Here is a 23,774-nt window from a genome sequence, read left to right on the forward strand (position 1 = left end):
TGCGCGCTTCCTCGCTGTCTTGCTTCTACTGCCATGTCGCGCCATCTCAGATTCTCACGTTCTGCGGCGCCACCGACCTGCAAACTGATCGCGCGCCGTCGATGGGGGTTCGGCGAGCTAGACAGAAGTGGAGACAACCCAGGAACGGCTCGCAATCGCATACGGGCAGGCAGGCGGATTCAACGTTTCTCGCGCGCAAGCAGCAGCTTGAAGCTTGACGATGTGCAGTGGATCGATTATTCAGTCTCTGAATTACTCTAGGCAAGGACACGAGGAAGGGCATGAATGGTCTCTGACTCTCTGTAGTCACCGCACATCACAATTCACACACATTGCTCCGGGCAGTTTGATCAGCCGGATGCTAGCAATTGCAACCATCTCTTGCCATCTGCTGCATCACAGTTTTTTTTCTTTTTTTCGTTTCTGTTCTTTCTTCCGCAAGGTGGCCATCTGTTCGTGAAGCAGCCTTCCAAGACAGTCCGACAAAGACCGGCCCCGCCGTTCCCCGCCGCCGCCCCACATCCGCCGCGTCGCCTCGCCGCCGGCCCCGCCGCGCCGTGCCTTCCCGCTGCCTCCCCGTCGCCGCTCCGCCCCAAGGCAGGCCCGCCGCCGCCCTGTCGCTGCTCCTCCCCGAGGCGGACCCGCCGCTGCGCCTCCCCGCCGCCACCATGGATCTGGCCTGGGGGAAGGGAAGGGGAAAGGGAAGGAGGCTCGCCGCCGCCCCGTCGCTGCTCCGCCCTGAAGTGGGCCCGCCGCCGCGCCTCCCTACCGCCACCATGTATCTGGCCTGGGGGGAGGAAGGGGGAAGGGACAGGGGGAGGGGGCTCGTCGCCGGCCCGCTGCCGCCCCGGCGCTGCTCCACCCCGAGGCGGGCCCGCCGCCGCGCCTCCCCGCTGCCGCCATGGATCTCGTCTAGGGGAAGGAAGGGGAAGGGATGGGGATGGGAGAGGCGCGGTCGCCATGGGGAGCGGAGCTCCCACAGCCGGAGCCGAGATCCAGGAGAAAAAGGAAGAGAGAGAGAAGAGAGCCGGGGGAGGAGAGAGAGCTCAGCGGAGAGAGAGCGAGTGGGGTCCATCATGTGGGTCGGTCGTCGACCGTGAGTTGCTGAGTTTACGGTCACCCGCAGATTCATCATCGCGGGAAGGAAACGGAGGAGTGGAGGGGTAGAGAAAAAAACGTGGGTGTGAGGCCTGCCATGTTGGTCATCGTCTCATCGCCCGTGACTTCGCTTCGGTGAATAGTGCACTGATTTAGGAAATGAGAGGGGTTAATTTCAGAGAAGCGAGAAACTCAGATCAAAATATGATAATTTCTGCTCTAGTCCCAGCCATCGCCAACAATTCCCACCACCCAACATTGCTGATCATCTGCTTAGCCGCACAGGGACAATCTAACGCACTAGAATCCTCAGCCCTAGTCGCCCGGAGGGCCCAGATAGGAGTCCGCGGCTTAGATAGAAGTGAGGAGCTGTTTACCCAGTGGAACCGCCGTCGGTGTCATCGCCCGGGCCCACATGTCAGCGTCCCATTATTCCGGCGTTTGAACAACCACATCGACAAAGCAAGCCGATCGACGAGCACTCTCACGAGTCTCACCGTATAGGCCGCAAAAGGTGATCAAGCGAGCTCGCGGCGGCGAATCAGCACGGAGCCACCCGGGAGCTCGGGGACCCTCTCGGACCTTCTAGATTTCCCTCAAACCCTAGACTAAACCCTAGCATTTTTCTTGCCCAATCGGCTAAACCCACCCGGTGGCCGCTCGCCCGACCGATCCCACCCCACCCATGGCGGAGGCGGAGAAGGCAGGCGGGGAGGCGGAGGCGGAGGCGGAGGCGGAGTACGAGAGCGACGCCGATGATGCGCCCCTCCCCTCGTTGAGGCGGCGCGCGGCGGCGAGCGACGATGAGGACGAGGGTGGCGGTGGGAGCGGGAGGGGTTCGCCGGCGCCATCATCGACGGTGTTCGACTCCGAGTCCGACCCCGACGGGCAGGGCGCGGCCGTGTTGTACGACGACGACGGCGACGAGGGGCTTTACGACACCGAGGAGGAGGAGGAGGAGGAGGAGAAATGCGGATACACGTTCAATGAGCGCGAGGCTGGAGGCGTTGGCGGCGGAGGCGGAGGAGATGTCGAAGTGGAGGTGGTTGTGGCGCCGGAGGACGAAGGAAGGTACGAGGCGGAGGAAGGGGAGGAGGATGAAGTGACGATGAAAGGAGAGGAGGTGAAGAAAGGGAGTGAGCCGTACGACGTGCCGACGGTAGGCGCTTTCTACGAGCACGACAATCGCTTCCAGGGCCAGGAAGACGGCGGCCGCAGCCACCGAAGGTTCTAAATTTGGCGTCCTTTTGGCCCGTCGCTTCTTCTTTCCTTGTTTTTCTGAGCAGTAGTATAGACCGAATTACAATCAGAAGTTCCTAGTGATTTTACTACTGCTGCGATTTTCAAATTTAACCTGTTGAGTGTAAAATTGCGACGGCATATTACTGGAAGCACTCCATGCTTTATAGTGAGAGAATCATTCACTTTTCTGGAGGAGACTATCGAATAAGGTGGCACTGTTAGTATTAGAAGGATACAGTTTTTTGGCATGTATATCTGGAAAAAGCAGGCTGCAAAGATTGCTTTGCTGGTTGCACAGGAGTTTCAATTGATAAATTGGCATTTAGTTGCATTCGTTAATTGTTATTCATTGCTAAATTTCGTAGCCCGTATTTTGTAGCTTCCAAATGTATCCATATAACTGATTCAGGCAAGTTTTTGGTGGCCAAAAGATATGGAATCCTGAAGAGGAGGCGGTGTGGGTGCATGATCGGTTTAATGAGATAAATTCTCATTCTAATACCAAGAATGAGTATCATTTCAATGTGAGTATCATGCTGTTATGGCTTGTGGAGATTGGCACGAGTAGCAGATTGATAATACCCTAGCTCGCCCTCGCTTGAGGCCCTGAGCACAAGGATTAACTTTTCTGCATAACCTTTTGGAGCCGCAGCTCTTACAATATATATAGAGTCTCTAGAATATCCAAGACTTCCTAAATTACAGCCGAATAAAAAGGAAACTAAATCAAAACTAACTATGCCGCAGCTGGAGAGACACCTTCCTTCTTCTTGCGCTGGTACTTCTTGCCAAAGAAGGTGTCCACAACACTCCCCCCCCCCCCCCGACCGAAAAGCTCGTCCTCGAGCTTGAAAGAAGGATACTTCTCCTTGAACTCCAGCAAAGGCTCCCACGTTGCTTCTGCAGGGCTGCGTCCCTCCCACTGGACCAGCAAATCCCATGAATTGCGAGCTGGTTTGACGCGAAGTACCTTGGCTGGGACTGGTAACACTCGACCATTATCAATGGGAGGAAGAGTGACGATTGATGAAGGAGGATCACCATGGTACTTCTTCAAGAACACCACGTGGAAAACATCATGAATGCGCGCCTTAGGAGGAAGACACAGTCGGTATGCCACAGAACCAATCCTCTCCAACACCTGAAATGGGCCGTAGAATCGTGGTGCCAGCTTCCCTTTAGAACCGTCCGTGATCCCTGCCGCGGAACGCTGATGTAGACGGAGCCATACCCAATCATCAACCTCAGAAACGACTTCTCGATGCGACTTGTCATGGGAAGACTTCATGTAATCCTGCGCCTGGAGGAGGCGCTCCTTGATCTCGGACAGGAAGACATCACGATGTTGAAGCTGCTTGTCCACCGCAAGCACACGGGCCAAGCCTGGCTGATACGATATGCTAAGGCCGGAGGTGCACGTCCATACCCAACTTGGAATGGCGTCGTGCACAGCGCGGACTGGTAGGATGTGTTGAAGCAGAATTCCGCCCATGGTAGCCAACGAAGCCAGCTGCACGGCCGGTCACCAGCGAGGCAGCGCACATACACGCCGAGCACCCGATTGGCCACCTCTGATTGGCCATCAGTTTGGGGTCTGAAAGCCGAACTCAGGCGGAGTTTGACACCGGCCAACTTGAAGAGCTCCGTCCAGAGGCCACTGGTGAACACCGGGTCTCTATCACTGACAATGGACGTCGGAAAGCCATGGAGCTTGACGATGTTGTCGAAGAAATCTTGAGCCACCGTGAGGGCAGTGTAGGGATGCCCGAGAGGTACAAAGTGAACTATCTTGGAGAAACGATCGACGACTATCAGCACCACTGATTTGCCTCCAACCTTGGGAAACCCTTCCACAAAATCCATGGCTATATCGCTCCACACCGTGGACGGAACGTCGAGTGGTTGCAGCAAGCCCCTGGGATGCAGGTGCTCGGTCTTATTGCGTTGACAGACCAAACACCCACGGATGAACTCACGGACGTGCTTGGAAGCCCGAGGGTTGTAGAACGATGAGCGCAGGCGGACAAGGGACTTCTGGATGCCCTCGTGTCCAACGCCATGCGCGTGTTCCAGTAACTGTGGCCAGAACGTGGATGAATCCGGAACAAAAATTTTGCCCTGATGAAGCACAAAATCGTCAACCACATACCACTCCTTGCCTGCAGTACCGGCCATGATCTCTTGGCGTTTGGACACCACCTCCGGAAGAGAAAGAGACTCCTGCCTAAAGTCGTCGAATAGCTCAAACTCCGGCCTAGAAATTGCACAAGTCGACGTGCACGGCCCTTGCTCATCACGCCGTGACAGGGCGTCAGGCCGCTGCATTCAATTTGCCAGGCTTGTACTCCACCTGAAAGCTATAGCGAAACAACTTGCTTACCCATGTGTGCTGCGGGATGGTGGCAAGACGTTGGTCCAAGAGGTGCTTGGACTGCAGTGGTCCGTCCGGACGATGAATTCCCGTGTCTAGAGGTATGGCCTCCAATGGCGAACGGCCTGCACGAGGCCGATGAGTTCGCGCTCGTACGCAGCTAGCTTGGCGTGCTGAGGTGCGACCGAACGACTGAAGAAAGCGATCGGTCCGGTTCCCTGATGAAGCACCGCGCCAAAGCCCGTGCCGGAGGCGTCGCAGTCGACGATGAACGGCTCGTCGAAGTCCGGCAGCTGAAGGACCGGCGCCGTGGTGAGCGCATGTTTCAGCGCGTCGAAAGCCTCCGTCGCCACCGTGGACCACAGGAACGCCTCCCGTTTCAGGAGGGCTGTGAGCGGCGCCGCGATGACGCCGTAGTTGTTGTGGATGAAGCGACATAGTATCCCGTGAGCCCGAGGAAGCCACGTAGCGCCTTGACGGAGCGGGGGAGAGGCCACGCTTGAACTGCACTGACCTTGTCAGTGTCCATCGCCACCATGTCGTCGGAGATGACATGACCCAAGTAGTGGATCCACTGCTCCCCAAAGGAGCACTTGGAGCGCTTGAGGACGGGGCCATGCTCACGCAGAGCAAGGAAAACCGCACGGATGTGCTGCAAATGCTCCGACCATGTCCCGCTGAAGATGAGAATATCATCAAAGAAAACAAGTACGCACCGCCGGAGGAATGGCTGCAGCACCGCGTTCATCAACGCCTGGAAGGTGGACGGCGCATTGGTGAGGCCGAACGGCATCACGAGGAACTCGAAGTGCCCGTGATGCGTCCAGGAACTGCCGTCTTGGCGATGTCGTCGGGGTGCATGCGGACTTGATGATACCCACTGCGCAGGTCCAACTTGGTGAAAAATACTGCACCCTTGAGCTTGTCCAGCAATTCTTCAACAATGGGGATGGGGAACTTGTCACGCACTGTCTTGCAGTTCAAGGCACGATAGTCCACATAGAACCTCCACGAGCCATCTCTTTTGCGCACCAGCAGCACCGGCGATGAGAAAGCCGATGTACTTTGACGGATGATGCCTTGCGCCAACATTGCTTGGCATTGAGCTTCAATTTCGTCTTTGAGCAGCTGAGCATAACGGTATGGACGCACGGCAATCGGCGGTGTCCCCGGAAGCAGATGAATCCTGTGGTCGAACGTGCGCTGCGGCGGAAGTCCCTTGGGTTCAGCAAACAAATCCGCAAACTCGTCCAGGAGGGCAGTCAGAAAGTCGACCGTCGCAGTTGCTGTCACACGTGGGTTGATCTGGGTGCGGTTGCCGCTCCACTGGACACGGTGATCATGGCGCCAGAATAGCATGGTGAGATTGGTGAAATCCCAGAGAATAGGGCCAAGAGTGCGAAGCCAATCGCAGCCAAGGACGATCCCAAAACCGCCCAGTGGAATAACATAGAGGTCGACTATGAACTCCTCCGTGTCGATGACGAGGTGCACCGCCTTGCACAGTCCAGCCGAGGCCACGCGATCGCCATTAGCCACGCCCACGGAGAGACCGGGACGAGGAACTGGTGTTAGACCAAGGCGTTGCGCCAGAGCTTCGTCGATGAACGAGTGGGTGGAACCGGAGTCGACCAGGGCCGTGGCGTGCGTGTCGTAGATGCGAGCGGTCAGGTGCAATGTCGCGCTCGTCTGAATACCGGTGATGGCCGCCAATGAAATCTTCAAGTCCTCATCTGACTCGCTGCCGTCCTGCGAGTCCTCGTCGGCAGACATCTCTAGGAGGTAGATGCCCTTGCCGGTACAATGTTTGAGATGGTCACGGGAGAACTTCTCAGGGCAGTTGAAACAAAGGCCGTCGAGACGGCGTTGAGCCATCTCTTCTGGGGAGAGACGCTTGAATCGCCCGTCGGCAGGGACCGCCGGTTTGGATAGGGCGCCGGGCAGTGCTGATGTCGAGCCCGGCGTGTTAGTCAGCGGTGGCGTCCTGGAAGACGATGTCGAGGAATGCTGAGGAAGACGTGCCGGGAGGCGACCGGTAGCAGCGGGTGCCTCCGTGGGCGCGGACTGTCGGCGTTCAAACGCGCGCGCCAAGTTCATGGCCTCCTCCAGTGTCGTTGGCTTCGCGAGCTCGACGTCCGTGCTCAATGGTTGTTGGAGCCCGGCCGAGAAAATCGCGATCTGTTGCGATTCGGTGACGCCTTCGCAACGCGCCAGTAGGACCAGGAACTTGTCTTGGTACTCGTCGACGGTCGTGGTGCGACGCAGATGCGTGAGTTCGCCCAGTGGATTGCTGCAGAGCGGAGGACCGAAGTGGCGATTGATGCCGTCGACGAACTGCGTCCACGTCGGGACGCCTTGGTTTTGCTCAAGGCGGTAGTACCATTGGCTCGCAGCGCCCTGGAGGTAGAACGCCGCAGTCGAGACCTTGAGATGGTCCGGCGTGCCGTAGGCGCGGAAGAATTGCTCCCCTTTGTGTAGCCATGTAATAGGGTCGCGCAGCTTGTGGGTCAGCGCCAGCGAGGGTCCAGATGCCGAGGATGCGTCGGCGTCGAAGTGGCCTTGCCGATCCAAAACCTGAGTCTGGACGTTCTTGATGGACGTCGAGAGGAGACGGAGCTCCTGACGAAAGTCCGCCATGTCGGTGTCCAGCTTCCGGCCGTTGTCGCCGACGAGTTTGACGAGCTTGTCAACCACCTCGTCAAGGATCGCCTTGGTGATGGGGGTGTCGTTGTCGTTGTCTGCAGCCATGGCAGGGTTGCGATGAGGGTTAGCGGCGCGCAGGGGAAGGTGGGGTTGTGGTGGGCGGCGGAGTGCAGATCAGGCCAAGGAGGATCCCTAGACTGATACCAGAGTTGTTATGGCTTGTGGAGATTGGCACGAGTAGCAGATTGATAATGCCCTAGCTCGCCCTCGCTTGAGGCTCTGAGCACAAGGATTAACTTTTCTGCATAACCTTTTGGAGCCGCAGCTCTTACAATATATATAGAGTCTCTAGAATATCCAAGACTTCCTAAATTACAGCCGAATAAAAAGGAAACTAAATCAAAACTAACTATGCCGCAGCTGGAGAGACACCTTCCTTCTTCTTGCGCTGGTACTTCTTGCCAAAGAAGGTGTCCACAACACATGCAGAGTGGTGACAATGGTAATTTTGAAGGAACCAAATCCTACAATGATTCCAAGAGCTTTAATGATGAGCGAAATGTGTACAGAGAGAAAGGCTCTAGAAACTACCAATCTCATCAGATGACTTCTGGAATCTCTTCAGCGCAAGACAATAGGTAAGTGGAGTTCCATTTCTTCTCTCCTTTTTGTGCTCTGTGAAAGATAATGCTAGCTTGATTATAACTAACACTAACAGTGAGACTGCCAATGTTTCAGAAAATCATATTCCAGATCACAGAATGCAAAGGTTTCATCTAATGCGGGTGTGGGAAAGCATTCCTCTCAGACTCTAAGTTTGCAGCATGAACAAACCCGTCCTTGCAAGCAAACCATTAGATCAGACATAAGGTCAGCTCCACCAACCTTTTACTCTTCTAGAGCATCCCATCAAGGACTCCCTTTTATTCCAAGAGAGAAAGTACGGCGTGTAACGTTCAACAAACTGTTCTCATCAGCTGTTCATAAGGCACATAATTCTTCGACACCACAGTCCCATCCCGTTTTCGGAAGGAAGGCCTTTGTTCCATCTGTATTTGTTGAGCATGGAACTGCTGTTGATTCTCACCACATAGGTCCTATTGACGTCATGGCCTGCTCTGCTCTGCATCCCATGTCAACATCACATAACTATAGCAAAGATTCAGAATTCTGGAATCAAGGTAGAGATTTAGACATTGCTGAGACTACCATACCTTGTACTGAGCCCCAGATTGCAGTTTATCAGCAAATGTCAGTTCAACAACCAATCCTACCCAAGCCAAGGGCATCTTCTCAGATATTTGTACTGAAAGATAGTAGTACCAACAAAATTCGATCTCATCCACAAACAAGATTGATAAGTTCATCTGATGATGGCGAGGCCACTACACCCCCTGAAACAAACAGTTCTGTAGTGCTATCGGCATTGACAGTGCAAGATGATATGAAGGAAGCAGAGAGGACCTATTTTCTGGATGGAGGAAGCTTTGTTGCTGATGATACAGGATCAAGATGCTCTACCCTTGATGAATCAGGTTCCACTAGCACTTCAGCAAAATTGCCAGGTTTGTGTATCATTTTGATTTTTTTAATACATAAAGCTGTATGCATAGCCGTAAGAGAAAACTATCGAGTAATCTAGCCATTTGAAGGACATTTATTCTTGCATTGTGTGGATACAAGCATTCAATTAAGTCGAAGTGAAAGTGATATTGGTTCGATTTTGCCAAGTACTAACAACACCTTAGCTCTTGGAAAGCTTTTGTTATTGGCTTATTGCTCATTGGCAGTAATTCTGAAATAAGGATTGGGCCTAGGTATATTCATACTTCTGTATTCTTACTCAAGGTTCTGGGTTTGTGTAATGTTTCATCATACGGGGGATTGTCTTCATTTTATTCACATTTATTTGCTATGCAGTTTTGTTTTATTTTACCCCTACCATCTTTTTTTTTCTAACTGTGCATGTATGATTCAATTTGTAGTCCTGCTGCAAACACCTTAAGCTAACGTTTTGCTGCATTTACCCTGTAGTTATGCTGTTCAGTGGCTTGCATCCTATGGGGCCTGGTTTTTCTTCGGTTATGGTTCTGCCGGGATTTGTGGGTCAACATCGTGATGGCGATTCTGAAATGGGACTAATGATCTCGTATGCAGGAGTTTAATTTCTCTGCATCTTATAGAAGAACTATGCCTTAATTCTTCTGATTGATAGTTTTAATCTGTGTATCCTTTTGAAACTTGTCAAAAAAAATTTCCTTAACAGCATGAGTTATTGATTAATTCTTGTTGGAATTTTATTTAGTGGTGCACTTAGCCTTACTTCTGATTGATAGTTTTAATCTTTATACACCCATTTGAAATTTGAATCCCCCCTAATTTCTTGAGTTATTGATTAATTCTAGTTGGTATTTTGTTTAGTGAGGAAATTAACTGGTTTAAGAAAACTTGGTAGCTGGCCGTTTAGTGGCCAAATTAACTCCAAGCTGCAGTTTATTTCAATCTGATTTGTTCTGATTCTGACATTTCATAGATAATCAGCACTACTACTTGGATGTGGCATTCATTGTTACTGGATTGTCTCCTATATATTTTACGTTCATAAACTTGCATCTGATCCTTATGTTTGGATTATTTTAATGAAAGTAGGTTGCCAATATCAACTGGTGCTGCTGGAGTTCTGGGAGGATCAAGCAGTCCACTTAATTTTGGCAAGAATTGTCCCCAACCTTCTGAACTTGCATCTTCATTAACATCGCTAAGGTAAATTCAAACTTTATCGATTATCATGCCTTGTATTACAGTTTTGGATATCATACTCACATTTCTTAGTACATATTCAAAGCAAGTATTTATGGCCGGATGTAATCTGTAGTACTTTAACATTTAGCCACAGTTCCAGTTGCAGTCAAAGTTTATCCTCTGAATCTGAACATAATATTTTGAAGGAACCTGGTTCCTTGATTAGGTTGATGCTAAATATTTGTTTATGTTAGTGTAATCGCAGTATATATATATTCTTTGAGAACTATCAGCCTACAGGTTGTTAAATCACCTTAGTCACAGAGCTTAGATTTTTCTAATTTGACATTCTACTTTGTTCAATAGCTGCTCGTAGAAGATTCTCAACTAGCTTCCTAAAGCTATGTGTTCCCAATTATAATTCTCAACTAGCTTCATGTAGATATGTGTTCCCAGTTAATATCATGTTCCCAATCTTTATCCTGCCAGTCTGTTTCAGTTGTGTTTTTCCATTTATCCATTGCATGCCAATTGTGTTGTAACATGCTTGCTAAAATGCATGGGACCTTTTCTGTTCTTAATAACATGACTCAGCAAAACAAGAACAAATGTCCATCATTTGAAGTTTATTTCTTTTCCATTCAGAGACCATGCTGCAAGTAATGGTCCTATTTCATTGACTTCCCAAGAAATACCAGGTGAAATCAACTAATGTTTTTTTCCGCTTTCTTATCTTTTGTGTTCAAATGGCTATTCTTCTAATATTATTCCCCCTTTTTTCTGCAGAGGCTGCAAGTCATGAACCTGTTCATCATCAAAACAGAACTCGCAGGCAAGTTCAAAATGTTTGGAGTTTATTAGGTCTATGACTATGATCCATGCACTAACGCCAATGCAAAGGTTGACATGACTTAATTACATTTTGCCAGATACTCGGAGATGAGATTTGCCTTATGAAAAGTTAACAGTTGAAGTGGATTAACTGAACCAGCTTTGAGTCGATAGAATTTGCATGATTTATTGCCATTTTGCCAGGCACTTAAGTTCTTTCTTAAGATCAACTCCCCCGGTTTCGTGTAGAACTACTGTTTTTCCTCTTTTTCTTCACCAGATGGCAGGTACACAAACTTGTTTTCTGCTCATGAGCTGCATCTCATATCTGTACAAAAAAAAAAAAATTCTTCCTGTATTGCTCTTTTTATTTTTCTCTCGAACATTCCTGTATTGCTCTTTGCATTCCATCTTCAATTCGTACTAGTGAAGTGTTGATAACTGTCCTTCAGAGGCTGTGCATTTGCAATAAACTAAAGGTAGTACAACTAGTTATCAGCAATGAAACATCATTATTTAAATGTTGCCTTTTCATAAACTGATAATGCGATTTAGTTTAGGAATTTAGCTGGTGTACGTGAACAGCATCAGAATATGGTTCATATTTTTTTGGATTTGGATAAAAAATTAGGAAGCTTACACACATAGTTTCTGTGCCCCTATTTCTTGGTTGTGTCGTCCTCCATGAGGTACCATTACATAGTTCCTAAACTGCCTTCAGTTGAGGTTTCTCTAGAAAAGCAAACTATCTGTTGCCTGTTGGTACATTCTGAAAATGCATGCACTCGGAATTTGGGATCTCTCCGGTCATAGAGAACGTTGCATTTTTTTTTTTTGCAGGTTTGGCTAACTGCTACGGCCATCTGCATCGGTTGCACACTTCCATGGGGTTGCTGTATCCTGCTCTTAGGTGAGAACTTATATCCAATACGCTAGTTTGTACCTGTGGTCACGAACATAATTTTGATTGCTTCATTTCCCTGGCAGGTCTCTCACCATGAGAATAACCCGAGGTGGTGGTTACTCACGGCAACTCTTGCTCAGCTCTGCCTCTGCTTTCGTCATCTGCTGCGGCTCCCTGCAGATTTGCCCGTCGCATTTCATTAAGAACTTGGTTTCATCCTTCTGGTAGCTAGAAATTCGCAGTAGCCAATTAGACTGCTTTTCAGTACGGCCCTTAGCATGTTCGTACCGGTTCAGGGGCTTGCCCCTTCTCTGCTCAATTAGGAGTTGGGACTTGCCAACTTCTGGAACTGGGAAGTTGCTCAGGTGAGTCTGCTGTCAAATTCATTCAGCTTGCTTCCCCTGCACCTGCAGAGAGCGCGGAAACCTGTCAGACTGCTCACTTTACTACTTTGTATATATTGATTGGATTGTATGAAGAAACCGCTATTCTAGTCTGGTGAATCGGTTGGAAGTGCATGGATATTCCTGAGAATTGGGCGAAACGGGGAATGGGAGCAGGAATTGCTGGGCCTGGGCGCGCCCACTCCAGGCCCCCTTGCTCCATCCTCCATTCGGCGCTTTTTTCATTTTTATATTAAAAAAACAAAATTTTAAAAATATATGCCGAATAGGGAAATTTTAAAAAATGGGTGCATGTCGCCCCCTAATGGGCAACATGGTGCCTGTCGCCCATCCAGTTGGCGACATAACCTAAATGTTAAAAAAAATTACATTTCGGTCCTGGCGCCTAGGGCGCATTAAACAGTGAACTTGTAAAATCGATATAAAATCCCTCGCTTGTCCCACGTCCAAAGCACTGTGGAGCCCGGCCTAACTCACAAGGCGACAGACCCCCGTGTACGGGTGGGGCAGGGGTTCGGGGGTTTTTTTGGCCTGTTGTGAGAAGGTCATTCTACCTCTTCAAACAATGCCGTGGGGGCAGTCTCACCCCCGCAGGTCAAGTTTTTTTAAAATCGATATAAAATCGTAGAAAAATCAGAAAAATATAAACTCAACTATTCAGGATTCTATGAAACAAGATCTACAACTTTTGTTACATAAAGTTTTTCGTTTGATCAATGTATCTTGCTCTATTTTAAATACCAGTTTAATCCACTTTTATTTAAATATTAAGATCCATCCTTTGGATGCATGTCATCTTTGGCCAGAGTGTTGCATATGGTGAGCATAGGATTGTACAAAATTGGTAGGCTCAGAAAATATTTCTAGAATAAGTTTTAAATTAGATCTTGCAATATGTCTAGTTTAAATGAGTTATTTATCCATGCTGCTATACTGAGTATTAGAATCCATAACTTTTACCGTACCATTATTTTATTTTCTAATAGCTATAAAAAAAGTTTGGTAAATTTTAGATAAGCACAACTAGACCAAATGAATTATTTCAGATTTTTCTAGGTACAAGAACTTTTTTTCTTGATTTAGATATATTGATCAAATGAAAAACTTTATGTAACAAAAGTTGTAGATCTTATTTCATAGAATCCATAACAGTTGAGTTTGTATTTTTCCGATTTTTTTACGATTTTATATAGATTTTACAAGTTCACTGTTTAATACGCCCTAGGCGCCAGGATGTAAATGTAAATTTTTTTTACAATTAGGTCCTGTCGCCAACTGGATGGGCGACAGACAACTGGGGCGACAGACACCCATTTTTGAAAATTTCTCTATTCGACATATATTTTTGAAAAAAAAATTAATATAAAAATCGAAAAAAAAGCCTCCATTCGTTTGCCGCCCCACCCGCGAAACATCCTCACGTTGCCTTCTGGCCTTCTGGGTAGTGGCCAACTGGCCACCACTACATGGCAAGTGAGCCCACTCCAACCTGTGAGCAGGGAACAAGCCGCATCCTATCAGTATCAGAGTACAAGTATCCCTAAAAAAAACTAGAGTACAAGTCATATTCTCCAAACCTAATGAGCATCAACAACACTGGAAATCAGAAATTCATAATCACTCGCACATGCAACAGCTTGATTCTGGTCCTGAAGGACCTTGACGTACAGTGAGCCTTTCCTAAGCAAATCATGGGTATCCATAGCAAGAAAGTGCCCACGCTAGATCACCTCTACCTTCTCACTGTCTCTCTACCCCTAGTAGGCATAAAAGCATGAACGGCCTTAGCCCCCTCGAGACACACTATCAGCTGCCACATGACTCGTCACACGTCGCTTCTCATTTCGAAGAACTAGACAAACGCTACGCTTTACTTCCCATGAAATGTCTCGGCTCCCATCTCTGAATAAGCAAAAGGCCGTTCCAAAAAAAAAACAACAAAAGGCATAGCTTGCTTGGCTGGCTACCAAAATGTGAGCAAGTCCATAAGTTTTGGCACTTATTTGGTTGGAATCTAAAAAATAGCCCACCTAAACCAAGGCTATTCTAATATTGCTAAAATTTAGGTAAAAAAAATTAGCATCCCACATTTTAACATCCAAGTAAGCAGACCTTACGTCTCAATACATCTCGTATTCTCATGTTTGCCTGCAATTTGCGGAGGGGGCAGCTGGGCAGGTCGCAAGTGACACAGAGACAGCCAATCCTCGCTAGACAAGTGTACGGCGACATATGGCCTTTTGCCGCTGCCCCGCCCTCCGGTCCAATAATTTGGCGCCCGGGCCCACCGGCCATGTCTGCTCCCCCTTGGGCACCCCCACCCATGAACCTTTCAGCTAGATGGAACTCTCATGGACATGGATGGGCACCCCGTCCTTCAGCACCGAGCAGGCAGCAGCAGCAGGCCCCACCATATTCCCCACGCCACCGTTCACCAAAGCTGGGAGCGACGGAGATGTCGCGCGTAACTACAAACATTAGCCACTGATTAACTCACGCCGCTCCTCCTAATTGGATGGGTGGGAGGCACACTCGGCCGGGTCCTGTCACATGAAGCTGGTGCGCGTTGCGCTTTCGGCAAGTAAAGGGTGACAAGTGACGCCACACAATAGGGATGTTTAAGATTTTCTCTTCTTTTTCCCCCTCATCAGTCGTCAGTAGTACGTTGAGGAATTTGCGTATCTTTGCATCGGGTCTTGGCACGTTAAGTAGGAACAGTTCCTGATTAAATTGCGCTGAAAAAGTGCAGTACACACATTAGCTATCAATCATTCCTAATTGGACGGGGAGTGCGGTCAGATCCGGTCGCACGAAGCTAATTGTGACAGACCCGCCAAGTTAAAATGTTTAATTAAGCATAACCGTTATTATTTGGCACATTAGCTTAATTAAGTGTAACTTGACATGCTGTTTTCAACTCACAGGCCGACCGAAACACACCAGAAGTCGTGCACGAAGGCGAGCGCAGAAAGTACCAGCATGATACAATCTTACAAAAATAGCAAATTATATTAAGACTTTTACAAAATAGCTTAAAATTTACAAATGAAAAGATAGCAGCGGAAAAGAATCTAACATACAGAGAATTTTTACTAGAGAATAAATAAAACAAACTAAATAAATCGAGAACTACCGAAACGTGAAGACAAGGTGTCACATCGAGCCCAGCGATATGACACCTAGTTAGCTGCTAAACCTGAAATAGGGTAAACAACAAACCCTGAGCAACTAATACTCAGCAAGACTTACCCGACCAATGGGTATAACTTAGCCCACATATCTAGACATGCAAAGTATTTGGCTGGTAGTTTGTTTTGCAGAAAAAGCGCCTAAAGTAATTCCTTAATTTCCATATTTTAGCTCCAGGTTCTATATACATTTACTCTAATCTAATATTTGCACGAATCAACTATATCAAACATGGTGGTGCAATTAATAATAATTCAATGTTTTCATCATCAAAGATATATAAATATACTCATTATCCCTTCATAATACTACGATGCGACGCAGTGATCAAGGTGCTCATATCCGAGAGCGACTGACGACGAATCGATCCGATTTAACCTTACAAGGTGGACCTAACCAACACAGCACGCAAAAGCCTCGTCGGACCCCACGCACCGACATTTCCCCTTCCCGCCTCGAACTACAGGACCGCCCCACCATCATATGGTCAGCCGAGCTCAACGTGAGACTACCAAAAGTAAACATATGCATCTCCATTTCTCCGCGACTACTCGACTACCCCAGGAGGTGAGATGTAGTCCTGTACTTTCGAGGTGAGGCAGTACTCGGCTTACCGGTTTCGACTACCTCCTACTCCCGGCATGCGGTTAGTACAGTTCAAACATGATCAGCAGGGCCAACAACGGCTCAGTCCTTAACCGACACAGGAGGAACTACACCTCTCCCGCCCGATCTCAAGCTTCCATTTATATCAAATTCAACAGCTCGGAACCGGATTGTCAAATATTATATATCTCGCGAGTAACCGGAAATTACTCGACTTCTAATCATCCTATTTTTCGCGAGTGCAAGAAGTCACTCGACTTCTATCGAGAACTATTAAGCATAGCATTTCTATCGTCCTATACATGCTAGTACAACTCAGGGAAATCTAGGGATCATGCAACTAGGATTTCAACCAATTTCTATACATAATGCACAAGTAATAGATATATATATGTGTCATAATTTAAATTAATAGGTTGTGCACCGGGGGCTTGCCTGGGGTAACACTAAGTCAGTGTTAATGCTAAGTCAGTGTTAATGCTATTAAGGCCTTGGGCCCTTCCGACCTTGTGCCGGGTCTTTGGTTGCTTCAGCGGGTCCTTCCATCTTCTGGCGATATCCGTCGAACACCGTCTTTTGGGTCGACTCCAACACCGCGTGCTTCACGTCCCCACGTGTACCTATAGCGCACCTAAATGAGGTGCAATAATGCATATGCATGAATATATATGAAATGGCAATTAATGCACATGCATATGACACAAATTAGTGCAGCTAAAATTCCCTACTTACAAAAGAACCATACTCAAAAATGAACTAGTTGGCGGACTGTCCGCTATGCAGCAGCGGACTGTCCTCAACTCAAACTTGCCGACCTACCAGACCTACCCACGTCTCTGGATAAACTTACAACTATACGGCGGACGGTCCGCGATCCAGTAGCGGACTGTCCGCAGTACACCTCTGCCAACTCGCCAGAACCTACAACGTCTCTAGATGAATTTCTAGACTGACTGGCGGACTGTCCGCGCCTCAGTAGCGGACTGTCCGCAACACACCTACGCCAATCCACCAGAGACAACGACGTCTCTGGACGAATTTCTAATCCTAACGGCGGACCGTCCGGCCCCCTTGGCGGACCGTCCGCAGTTCACTGTGCCCAACCACCAGAGACGACAACATGTCTGGACAAAATCCTAGACTATACGGCGGACTGTCCGCTCTCCAAAAGCGGACCATCCGCAGTTCAACCCTGCGGAACCCACCAGAGACAACATCGTCTCTGGACGAAGTTCGAACTCTATGGAGGATTGTCCGCTCTCCAATAGCGGACCATCCGCAGTTCAATCATACGAAAACACCAGAGACAACATCCTCTCTGGACAACTTCTAACTTGCGGACCGTCCGCGATTCACTTTTGCAGACCACCCGACAGGCGGCAGTAAGCACGGTGGCGCCGGCGCCGGCGGTTCACCGGCGCCGGCGGCGCACAACGGGAGGGGAAAAGAGGCCAGGGGCCCAAGTGACTCACCACGATTCCATTCCCGTGGTCGGTTCGAGCGGAGGATGACCGGAGAAGCGGATCGATGGTGGAGCAAAGCTTCAAGCGGCTCCAATGGTGACCGACGGTGGCGGGGGCGATTCCGGCCGGGAGAAGCTGGGCTGGGGGTTGGGGAAGGTGGAGGAGGTGTTGAGGAAGGTGCTCGTGCGAGGAATCGAAGTATGGTGGCCGGAGGAGGGAGATCGACGGAAGGAGGCGACGGCGGCGCAAGCAGACGAGCTCCGCTTGTCTCTGGTCGAGGTGGGAACGAGAAAGGAGGAGATGACGACCGGGCCCACATTCAGCTAAATATCTGGGCGTTACTCTGGCGGACCGTCTGCCGATCCCTAGCAGACCGTCCGTGGTTTTTTCTGGGTGTTACACCAATGCGCATTGCACTTTCGGCAAGCAAAAAGGGTGCAGCAGCACCAGGATGGCGCGCGTATGATTATTATTATTTCTAAAAACACGCAAAAGAGCTGTGTATCTCTGCACTAACAAGGGATCGTCCCGCTCCCGCGAATAATCTGCATCGACCAAACGATCCCGGCTAGCAAATTGTCATAGATTTATCCGTCGAAACCTTTTCATTCTCGCTCGTATCGTCGCCAAAAGGTTGAGAAAAATGCCGTCGCTTGCCCGAGTCGTGGTGGCCTACCGAGGCTCCAGCCGCTGTGGCATGCGTCCGCGACGGCGACCTACGGGCATTTCCTATTCCCCGGCCAGATGCAAGCCTTGTCCTCTCGCCGGCGCAGGCGCAACCGGATATGGTTTTATACTGTAAACTGATGCCGTCTCACTTGTCCGCCTTCTTGCCGCTCAGCCTGCGTTGACACGTATTCCCCCACCGAACGAGAGGCCTGAACCTACACTGATTTACAAAATTACGAGTCTATTGGTGATGTGCACAGGTGAAAGGCACGTATGTGGCAACTTGTGAGGTGCTGACGCCGTCTAACTGACCAGCTGCGAGTTTTGTTTGGTTTGTTGCAATGCAAGTTACTTGAATAATTATTGCGAAAGGTCAGGCGTTCATGGGCGCATGATTGGGCCTATTATATTGCCATTAAGCTTTCCATCAGAATCAGATCAACTTTATCTGTCTGTCTAGAAGTATTTTGCTGCATCATCTATTCATCTTTATTGTATTGTGAACATTGCAATGTGTTTGTCCAACGTATAATCATTCCAGCAGCGCCAATAAGCTGGCACATTGTCACATGGCGAGCTCGCCATCTTGTCTGCTCGGGTCCTCAAGCCCGGTGCCCCGGTTCGTCGCGCATGTATGACTCTGTCCTGCACCCAGACCGAAGCTGAAGTTTTAATTCTTCAGGTTTTTGGGTAACACACCACACCACTTCAGAAGTTCAGAGTTCAACCCTCCTCTCTGCTTATATATACGTGCTGCTCCATCTCTCTCTGCCCCCAAAGCTCGCCATTTTGAAGCAGCGCTTTGGTAGGCCTGCCTGCTCAGCTCTCCTGCTTGTCTCTCTCTACCCACGCAAAGCTACCACCAGCTGCGCATCGCCAGTAGTAGATCCCGGCCAATATCTGACGAGAGGGAAACGCCGGTGGGCTTTTGGAAAGGGTGTCCCTGCTCTCTGCAGCCTTGCTGGTGTTTGTGTAGCTGCATCAGAAGCTTCAGTGGGCAGAGAGGAAGGAAGGGGAGGAGAGAGATGGGGAGGAAGCTGGGCCTCGACAGGGTCCTGGACTGCTTCTCGCTTTCGCTGTGCGCCAATGGCTGCGCCTGCGTGCACTCGGTGGAGAAGGACGAGGACGAGGCCGACGAGCGCAAGGCCCTGGTGAGCAGCCAGCTGGAGGAGCTGGTCAAGCTCAGGGACTTCGTCGACGGAGCGGCCAAGACCCTTGCTTTCCATCTAGAGCCCAAGGTGAGCAAGCAAACGTGTATCCATTGTTGCCTGTTTGTCCCTCTCAGATTGGCGCCTGTGCAGAGCACGTTGACCTCTGTTCACTTGGGTACCTTTGCGTAGTTGGCCGTGTTTGGTTAGTGGGTGAAAAAAATTTCATGAAAATTTTTCGTCCTTTGACCACTAATTAGATATATTAAATGAAGCCTAATTACAAAATAACTTTTACAATTATGATACTGTAGCATGTGTTATAGCTAATAAGATCTTTGACCGTATAATTGGAGCATCATTAGATATGGTTACTGTAGCATCACTGTAGCAATCGTGGTAGACTCGGCTCATTAGATTCGTCTCGAAAAGTTACACTCCTCCGTGAAAAAGTTTCGCAAATAAATTTCGTTTAGTACTCCATGCATGCATTCATCTTTTTGTGAAAATTTTTTCACGTTATGAACCAAACATAGCCGTTGTTGATATGCTCTGTGCTGCTGCATCTGTGTTGCTCTTGCCCCTTGTGCAGACAGTGGAGCTCAAGGTGTCCATGCACTGCTACGGATGCGCCAAGAAAGTCCAGAAGCACATCTCCAAGATGGACGGTATGAGAGAACTGATCCTTCAATCTATCCACTTTTGGGGCTGTGTTATTAGGAATCCTTTTGTAGGTCACTAGGGGGTAAAAAGGCTGCATGTTTAAGCACATGCAAATAACGTAAAGTTACTTTTATTTACTGGACCTACAAAACTAAACGTTTTACGCAACTGATCACACACAGTTTACACTTGCTCACGTTTCGTTCACTTCGTGCTAATTTGCTCGAGGGAGTGAGTGCCTTTACGGTAGTGTAAGATTAGCAGTACTAGGAACGGTGGTAAACTGCTAAGTGGAGCAACTGACAGCAAAGATGAAAATGAAATGCAGCTTCTCTCAACATCGAGGTTCAACATCTCCTCGATGTAAGTTTGGTTTGAGGAAAAGAAACGCCATCTCCTCGATGCGTGCACGACGCCTATATGCACAGCCTTCGTTTCTTCTCGGCGACGCAAAAGACTGACCGCTGACTGGCATCTGTATTTCCAAGTTCTCGAAGTAATGGCCGGGTGAGAAATGGAAGAAGTTTTTTTTTGATAATTCGTACTCGTAGGTTCGTTGTTCGTAGTACTCCCTCCGTCCCAATATGTAAGCATTCCAAGCATTCAAACACACAAAATAGCACAAGGCGGAAATGACGTTTTTGCCCCTGAGTTCTGTGGGAGGACAAGCAAGCGGCGGGCGGCACGGCTCTGGGACGCCGCCGCACCGCCCGACGGCGCTGGAGTGGCTCCTGCCGGCGACGCCACCGCCACTCCCGGTGACGACCGGCGCCGCTGCACCGCCCGCGGAGCAAGCTAGACCGGAAGGGGAGGATGGCGGCAGGGCGGCCCCCTGCGCGGACGCCAGAGCAGGAGGGGAGGATGGCGGCGGGGCGGGCCCCCGCGCGGCGGTCGGAGCAGAAGGGGAGGTGGGCAGCACGGCGGCCCCCGTGTAGCGGCGAGAGCGGGAAGGGAGGAGGGCGGCGCGGCGGCCCGAGCCGGAGGGTAGGAGGGCGACGCGGGGGACCCCGCGCGGCGATCGGAGCCGCAGGGGAGGAGTGGGGGCGGCGAATCCCGTGCGGCGTTCGGAGCGGGAGGGGAGGAGGCGGGGCGGCGGATCCCGCGCGGCCGTTGGAGCGGGAGGGGAGGAGGGCGGGGCGGCGGATCCCGCGCGGCCGTTGGAGCAGGAGGGGAGGAGGGCGGGGCCGCAGATCCCGGCGGCGGCCAGAGCAGGAGGGGATTGGAGGAGGGCGACGGCGGAGCAGGAGGGGAGGAGGGTGGCGTGGTAGATCCCACACGGCGGCAGGAGCAAGAGGGGAGGGGCGCGACCAGAGCATGAGGCGAGGACGGCGGCGGCCGGAGCGAGAAGGGGCGGAGGCGGCGTGCAGGCTAGGAGGAGCGAGGTAGGGAGAGGATATGGATGAGGTAGGACCCACTTAAGTTTAGAAATGCTTACATTGTGGTAAAAATTTTGAACTGTTGGAATGGTTACATATTGGGACGGAGGGAGTATAGACTACTGGTAGGAATAGCAAGCACATGGGCGCCTGCCTTGGGATGGGAGCGGAAGATGAGCACGGTCTTCAGAGAGGACAAGTTACAGCGCCCGGGGTCACTCGGGGCAGGAGCAGGTGACGAGACGCCCGGGTCAAGATCGCCTGACGCAGCGAGAAAACGCGCCCCGGCGCGGCTGACCTTTGTGCGCGCCCCGATTATTTTACATTTTCTTTTTAAGCTATTTTTTAAATCATTCAGATGACAATTTAATATGAAATATTCAGATGACAATTTAATATAAAATTAATTATATAAATTATAATTAAAGCTCTAGACGAATTTATTAAATATAATTAATATATGATTAGTGAATGATTAATATAGAAATTAGTGATAATTATAAAATAATTGAGCCTAATAGATTCATCTCGTGATTAAATCACTATTTATGAAATTAGTTTTATAATAAATCTATATTTACTACTTCCAATATGTTTTTTTTTGAACTATGCCAGGAGCACTGGCCCATCATATAAGACTCGACAATGAGCACCCACGCCGACCGCACGCTCGAACGCAGGTGAGGTTGTCCAGCTGTCTGGAACGCACCTACTGAGCAACTCACTCCCTAACCCACCTAAATATACGCACACACACTGCTCAGTCTCCACTGGGGTTTAGCACCCGGTCGATCCCGATGGGATTCGAACGCGGGCGGGTGGGTTCCCAGCCGGGCGACCACACCACCGGGCTATCAGCCCGTCTGCCTACTTCCAATATGTGATATTTAAACTGAAAAACCACACGATAGATTTAAACTGAAAAATCAAACGACAGCCTTGGTCACGCGCTGTTGGTCCGCGGCGAACAGTGACCGTCGCGTCGAGCACGAACAGACTGACAGACATGCCGCCATGCCGGTGCTGCAGTTCATCAGTCTAATCGCATTAAGCACGCATGCTGCGGAATATACAGATCGGCACCCGGTGATCACCCGCTGCTCGTGAGTTGGCGTCGTGTCGCTTCGGCTGCGCAGGCAGCCAGAGACGCCTGCCCCGGCCCCCGGCACATGCCTGCACTGTGCACATGTGCATGATGCCCGGCCGGCTGCCTGGTGGTGCCTACCTTTTCTGGAAAAACTTTGGGCGAGGCAGGCTGCGGATATGCTAGTGGTAAAAGGAAGCTCGCGGGGAGCACGTACGAGAGCGCACGGCGGCGGCCTCCGCCACCCAAGCGGCGGCTCGTTGCTGCCGGCGCGACAATAAAGAAAGCGATTTCCTGCACGTCCCGGAACAGGAACATTTCCGGCTCGTGCTTCGGTTACACCTGTCGGTGCTGCGTGCTACTACTTGTAGTCCTGCACTAGTGTACAGAGCTCACCTGCTCCCAGAAAAAGTGCCTCAATTAGTCACGTCAGTCCAACAGTAACAACATTCTTGATTTCTAGTGTTACGTGTTAAACAGAAAGAGTTAACGACTCGTGACCTAACTTTTTTTTTCTTTTGTGCGTACTATGAGCAGGCGTGACGTCGTTCGAGGTGGATTTGGAGAGGAAGAAGGTGGTGGTGATCGGGGATGTCACGCCGTACGAGGTGCTGGAGAGCGTCTCCAAGGTGATGAAGTTCGCGGAGCTGTGGGTGGCGCCCAACCCCAAGCCGCAGGCCGCGGAGGAGAGGCAGTAGACGTTGCTAGGTGCTTTGGTCGGCGTCGATCTCTCATGCGTCCACGGTCTCGGCCTCGTCTCCAGTTCTCCACCTACCATGCGTAGCAAGCAGAAAGAACACGACCGCTATGACAGACCCGTCGAGTTGAAACGCTTAATTAAACGTAACTGCTATCATTTGAACTTATCAGATGTATTAGTTTAATTAAGTATAATTTGACAGGCTGTTTCCAACCCACAGACCGATCGAAACACACCAGAAGTCTCGCACGAAGACGAGCGCAGAAGGTACCAACATAATACAATTTTTCACAAATAGTAAATAATATTAAGACTTTTATAAAACAGCTTTAAAATTTAAAACTTACAAAAGAAAGGGTAGCAGCGAAAGATAATCTAAATTACAGAGCATTTTTGCTAGAGAATAAATACATCAAACTAAATAAGTCGAGAACTACCGAGACGTGAAGACAAGGCGCCACATCGAGCCCACCAATGTGAAACCTAGTTAGCTCCTATACCTGAAATAGGGTAAACAATAAACCCTAAGCAATTAATACTCAGCAAGACTTACCCGACCAGTGAATATAACTTAGCCCACATATCTAGACATGCAAGACATTTGGCTGGTGGTTTATTTTGCAGAAAAAGCATCTAAAAGT

At 49.7% G+C, this 23,774-nt stretch overlaps 2 protein-coding genes across 2 annotated transcripts; both read left to right on the forward strand.

Annotated features, from left to right (window-relative positions):
- Positions 1-1,817: 1,817 nt before the first annotated feature.
- LOC120707850 (protein MLN51 homolog) lies at positions 1,818-12,327 on the forward strand. The gene is made up of 11 exons (XM_039992891.1): positions 1,818-2,325; positions 2,750-2,864; positions 7,775-7,992; positions 8,093-8,919; positions 9,389-9,503; positions 10,004-10,117; positions 10,742-10,794; positions 10,883-10,928; positions 11,026-11,214; positions 11,768-11,837; positions 11,915-12,327. Exons 1-9 carry the CDS (start codon positions 2,207-2,209, stop codon positions 11,051-11,053), a joined length of 1,635 nt encoding a protein of 544 aa, XP_039848825.1. The 5' UTR covers positions 1,818-2,206; the 3' UTR covers positions 11,054-11,214; positions 11,768-11,837; positions 11,915-12,327.
- Positions 12,328-18,739: 6,412 nt separating this feature from the next.
- Positions 18,740-23,349, forward strand: LOC120707851 (protein SODIUM POTASSIUM ROOT DEFECTIVE 2-like). The gene is made up of 3 exons (XM_039992892.1): positions 18,740-19,400; positions 19,903-19,978; positions 22,971-23,349. The coding sequence occupies exons 1-3, from the start codon at positions 19,188-19,190 to the stop codon at positions 23,129-23,131; spliced, it is 450 nt and encodes a 149-aa protein (XP_039848826.1). The 5' UTR covers positions 18,740-19,187; the 3' UTR covers positions 23,132-23,349.
- The last annotated feature ends 425 nt before the right edge of the window (positions 23,350-23,774 follow it).

The sequence above is a fragment of the Panicum virgatum genome, chromosome 5K (assembly GCF_016808335.1).
Source record: "Panicum virgatum strain AP13 chromosome 5K, P.virgatum_v5, whole genome shotgun sequence".
In the NCBI taxonomy this organism is placed as follows: Eukaryota; Viridiplantae; Streptophyta; class Magnoliopsida; order Poales; family Poaceae; genus Panicum; species Panicum virgatum.

What these genes read in the sequence shown, in the direction of transcription:
- LOC120707850 (XM_039992891.1), top strand. Translation starts at nt 2,207, where the DNA reads ATGAAAGGAGAGGAGGTGAAGAAAGGGAGTGAGCCGTACGACGTGCCG. An exon ending in AGAATGAGTATCATTTCAAT is followed by an intron (nt 2,865 to 7,774) that starts GTGAGTATCATG and finishes ACTATGCCGCAG; the next exon opens with CTGGAGAGACACCTTCCTTC. An exon ending in GACTTCCCAAGAAATACCAG is followed by an intron (nt 10,795 to 10,882) that starts GTGAAATCAACT and finishes TTTTTTCTGCAG; the next exon opens with AGGCTGCAAGTCATGAACCT.
- LOC120707851 (XM_039992892.1), top strand. Translation starts at nt 19,188, where the DNA reads ATGGGGAGGAAGCTGGGCCTCGACAGGGTCCTGGACTGCTTCTCGCTT. An exon ending in CTTTCCATCTAGAGCCCAAG is followed by an intron (nt 19,401 to 19,902) that starts GTGAGCAAGCAA and finishes CCCCTTGTGCAG; the next exon opens with ACAGTGGAGCTCAAGGTGTC. An exon ending in GCACATCTCCAAGATGGACG is followed by an intron (nt 19,979 to 22,970) that starts GTATGAGAGAAC and finishes TACTATGAGCAG; the next exon opens with GCGTGACGTCGTTCGAGGTG.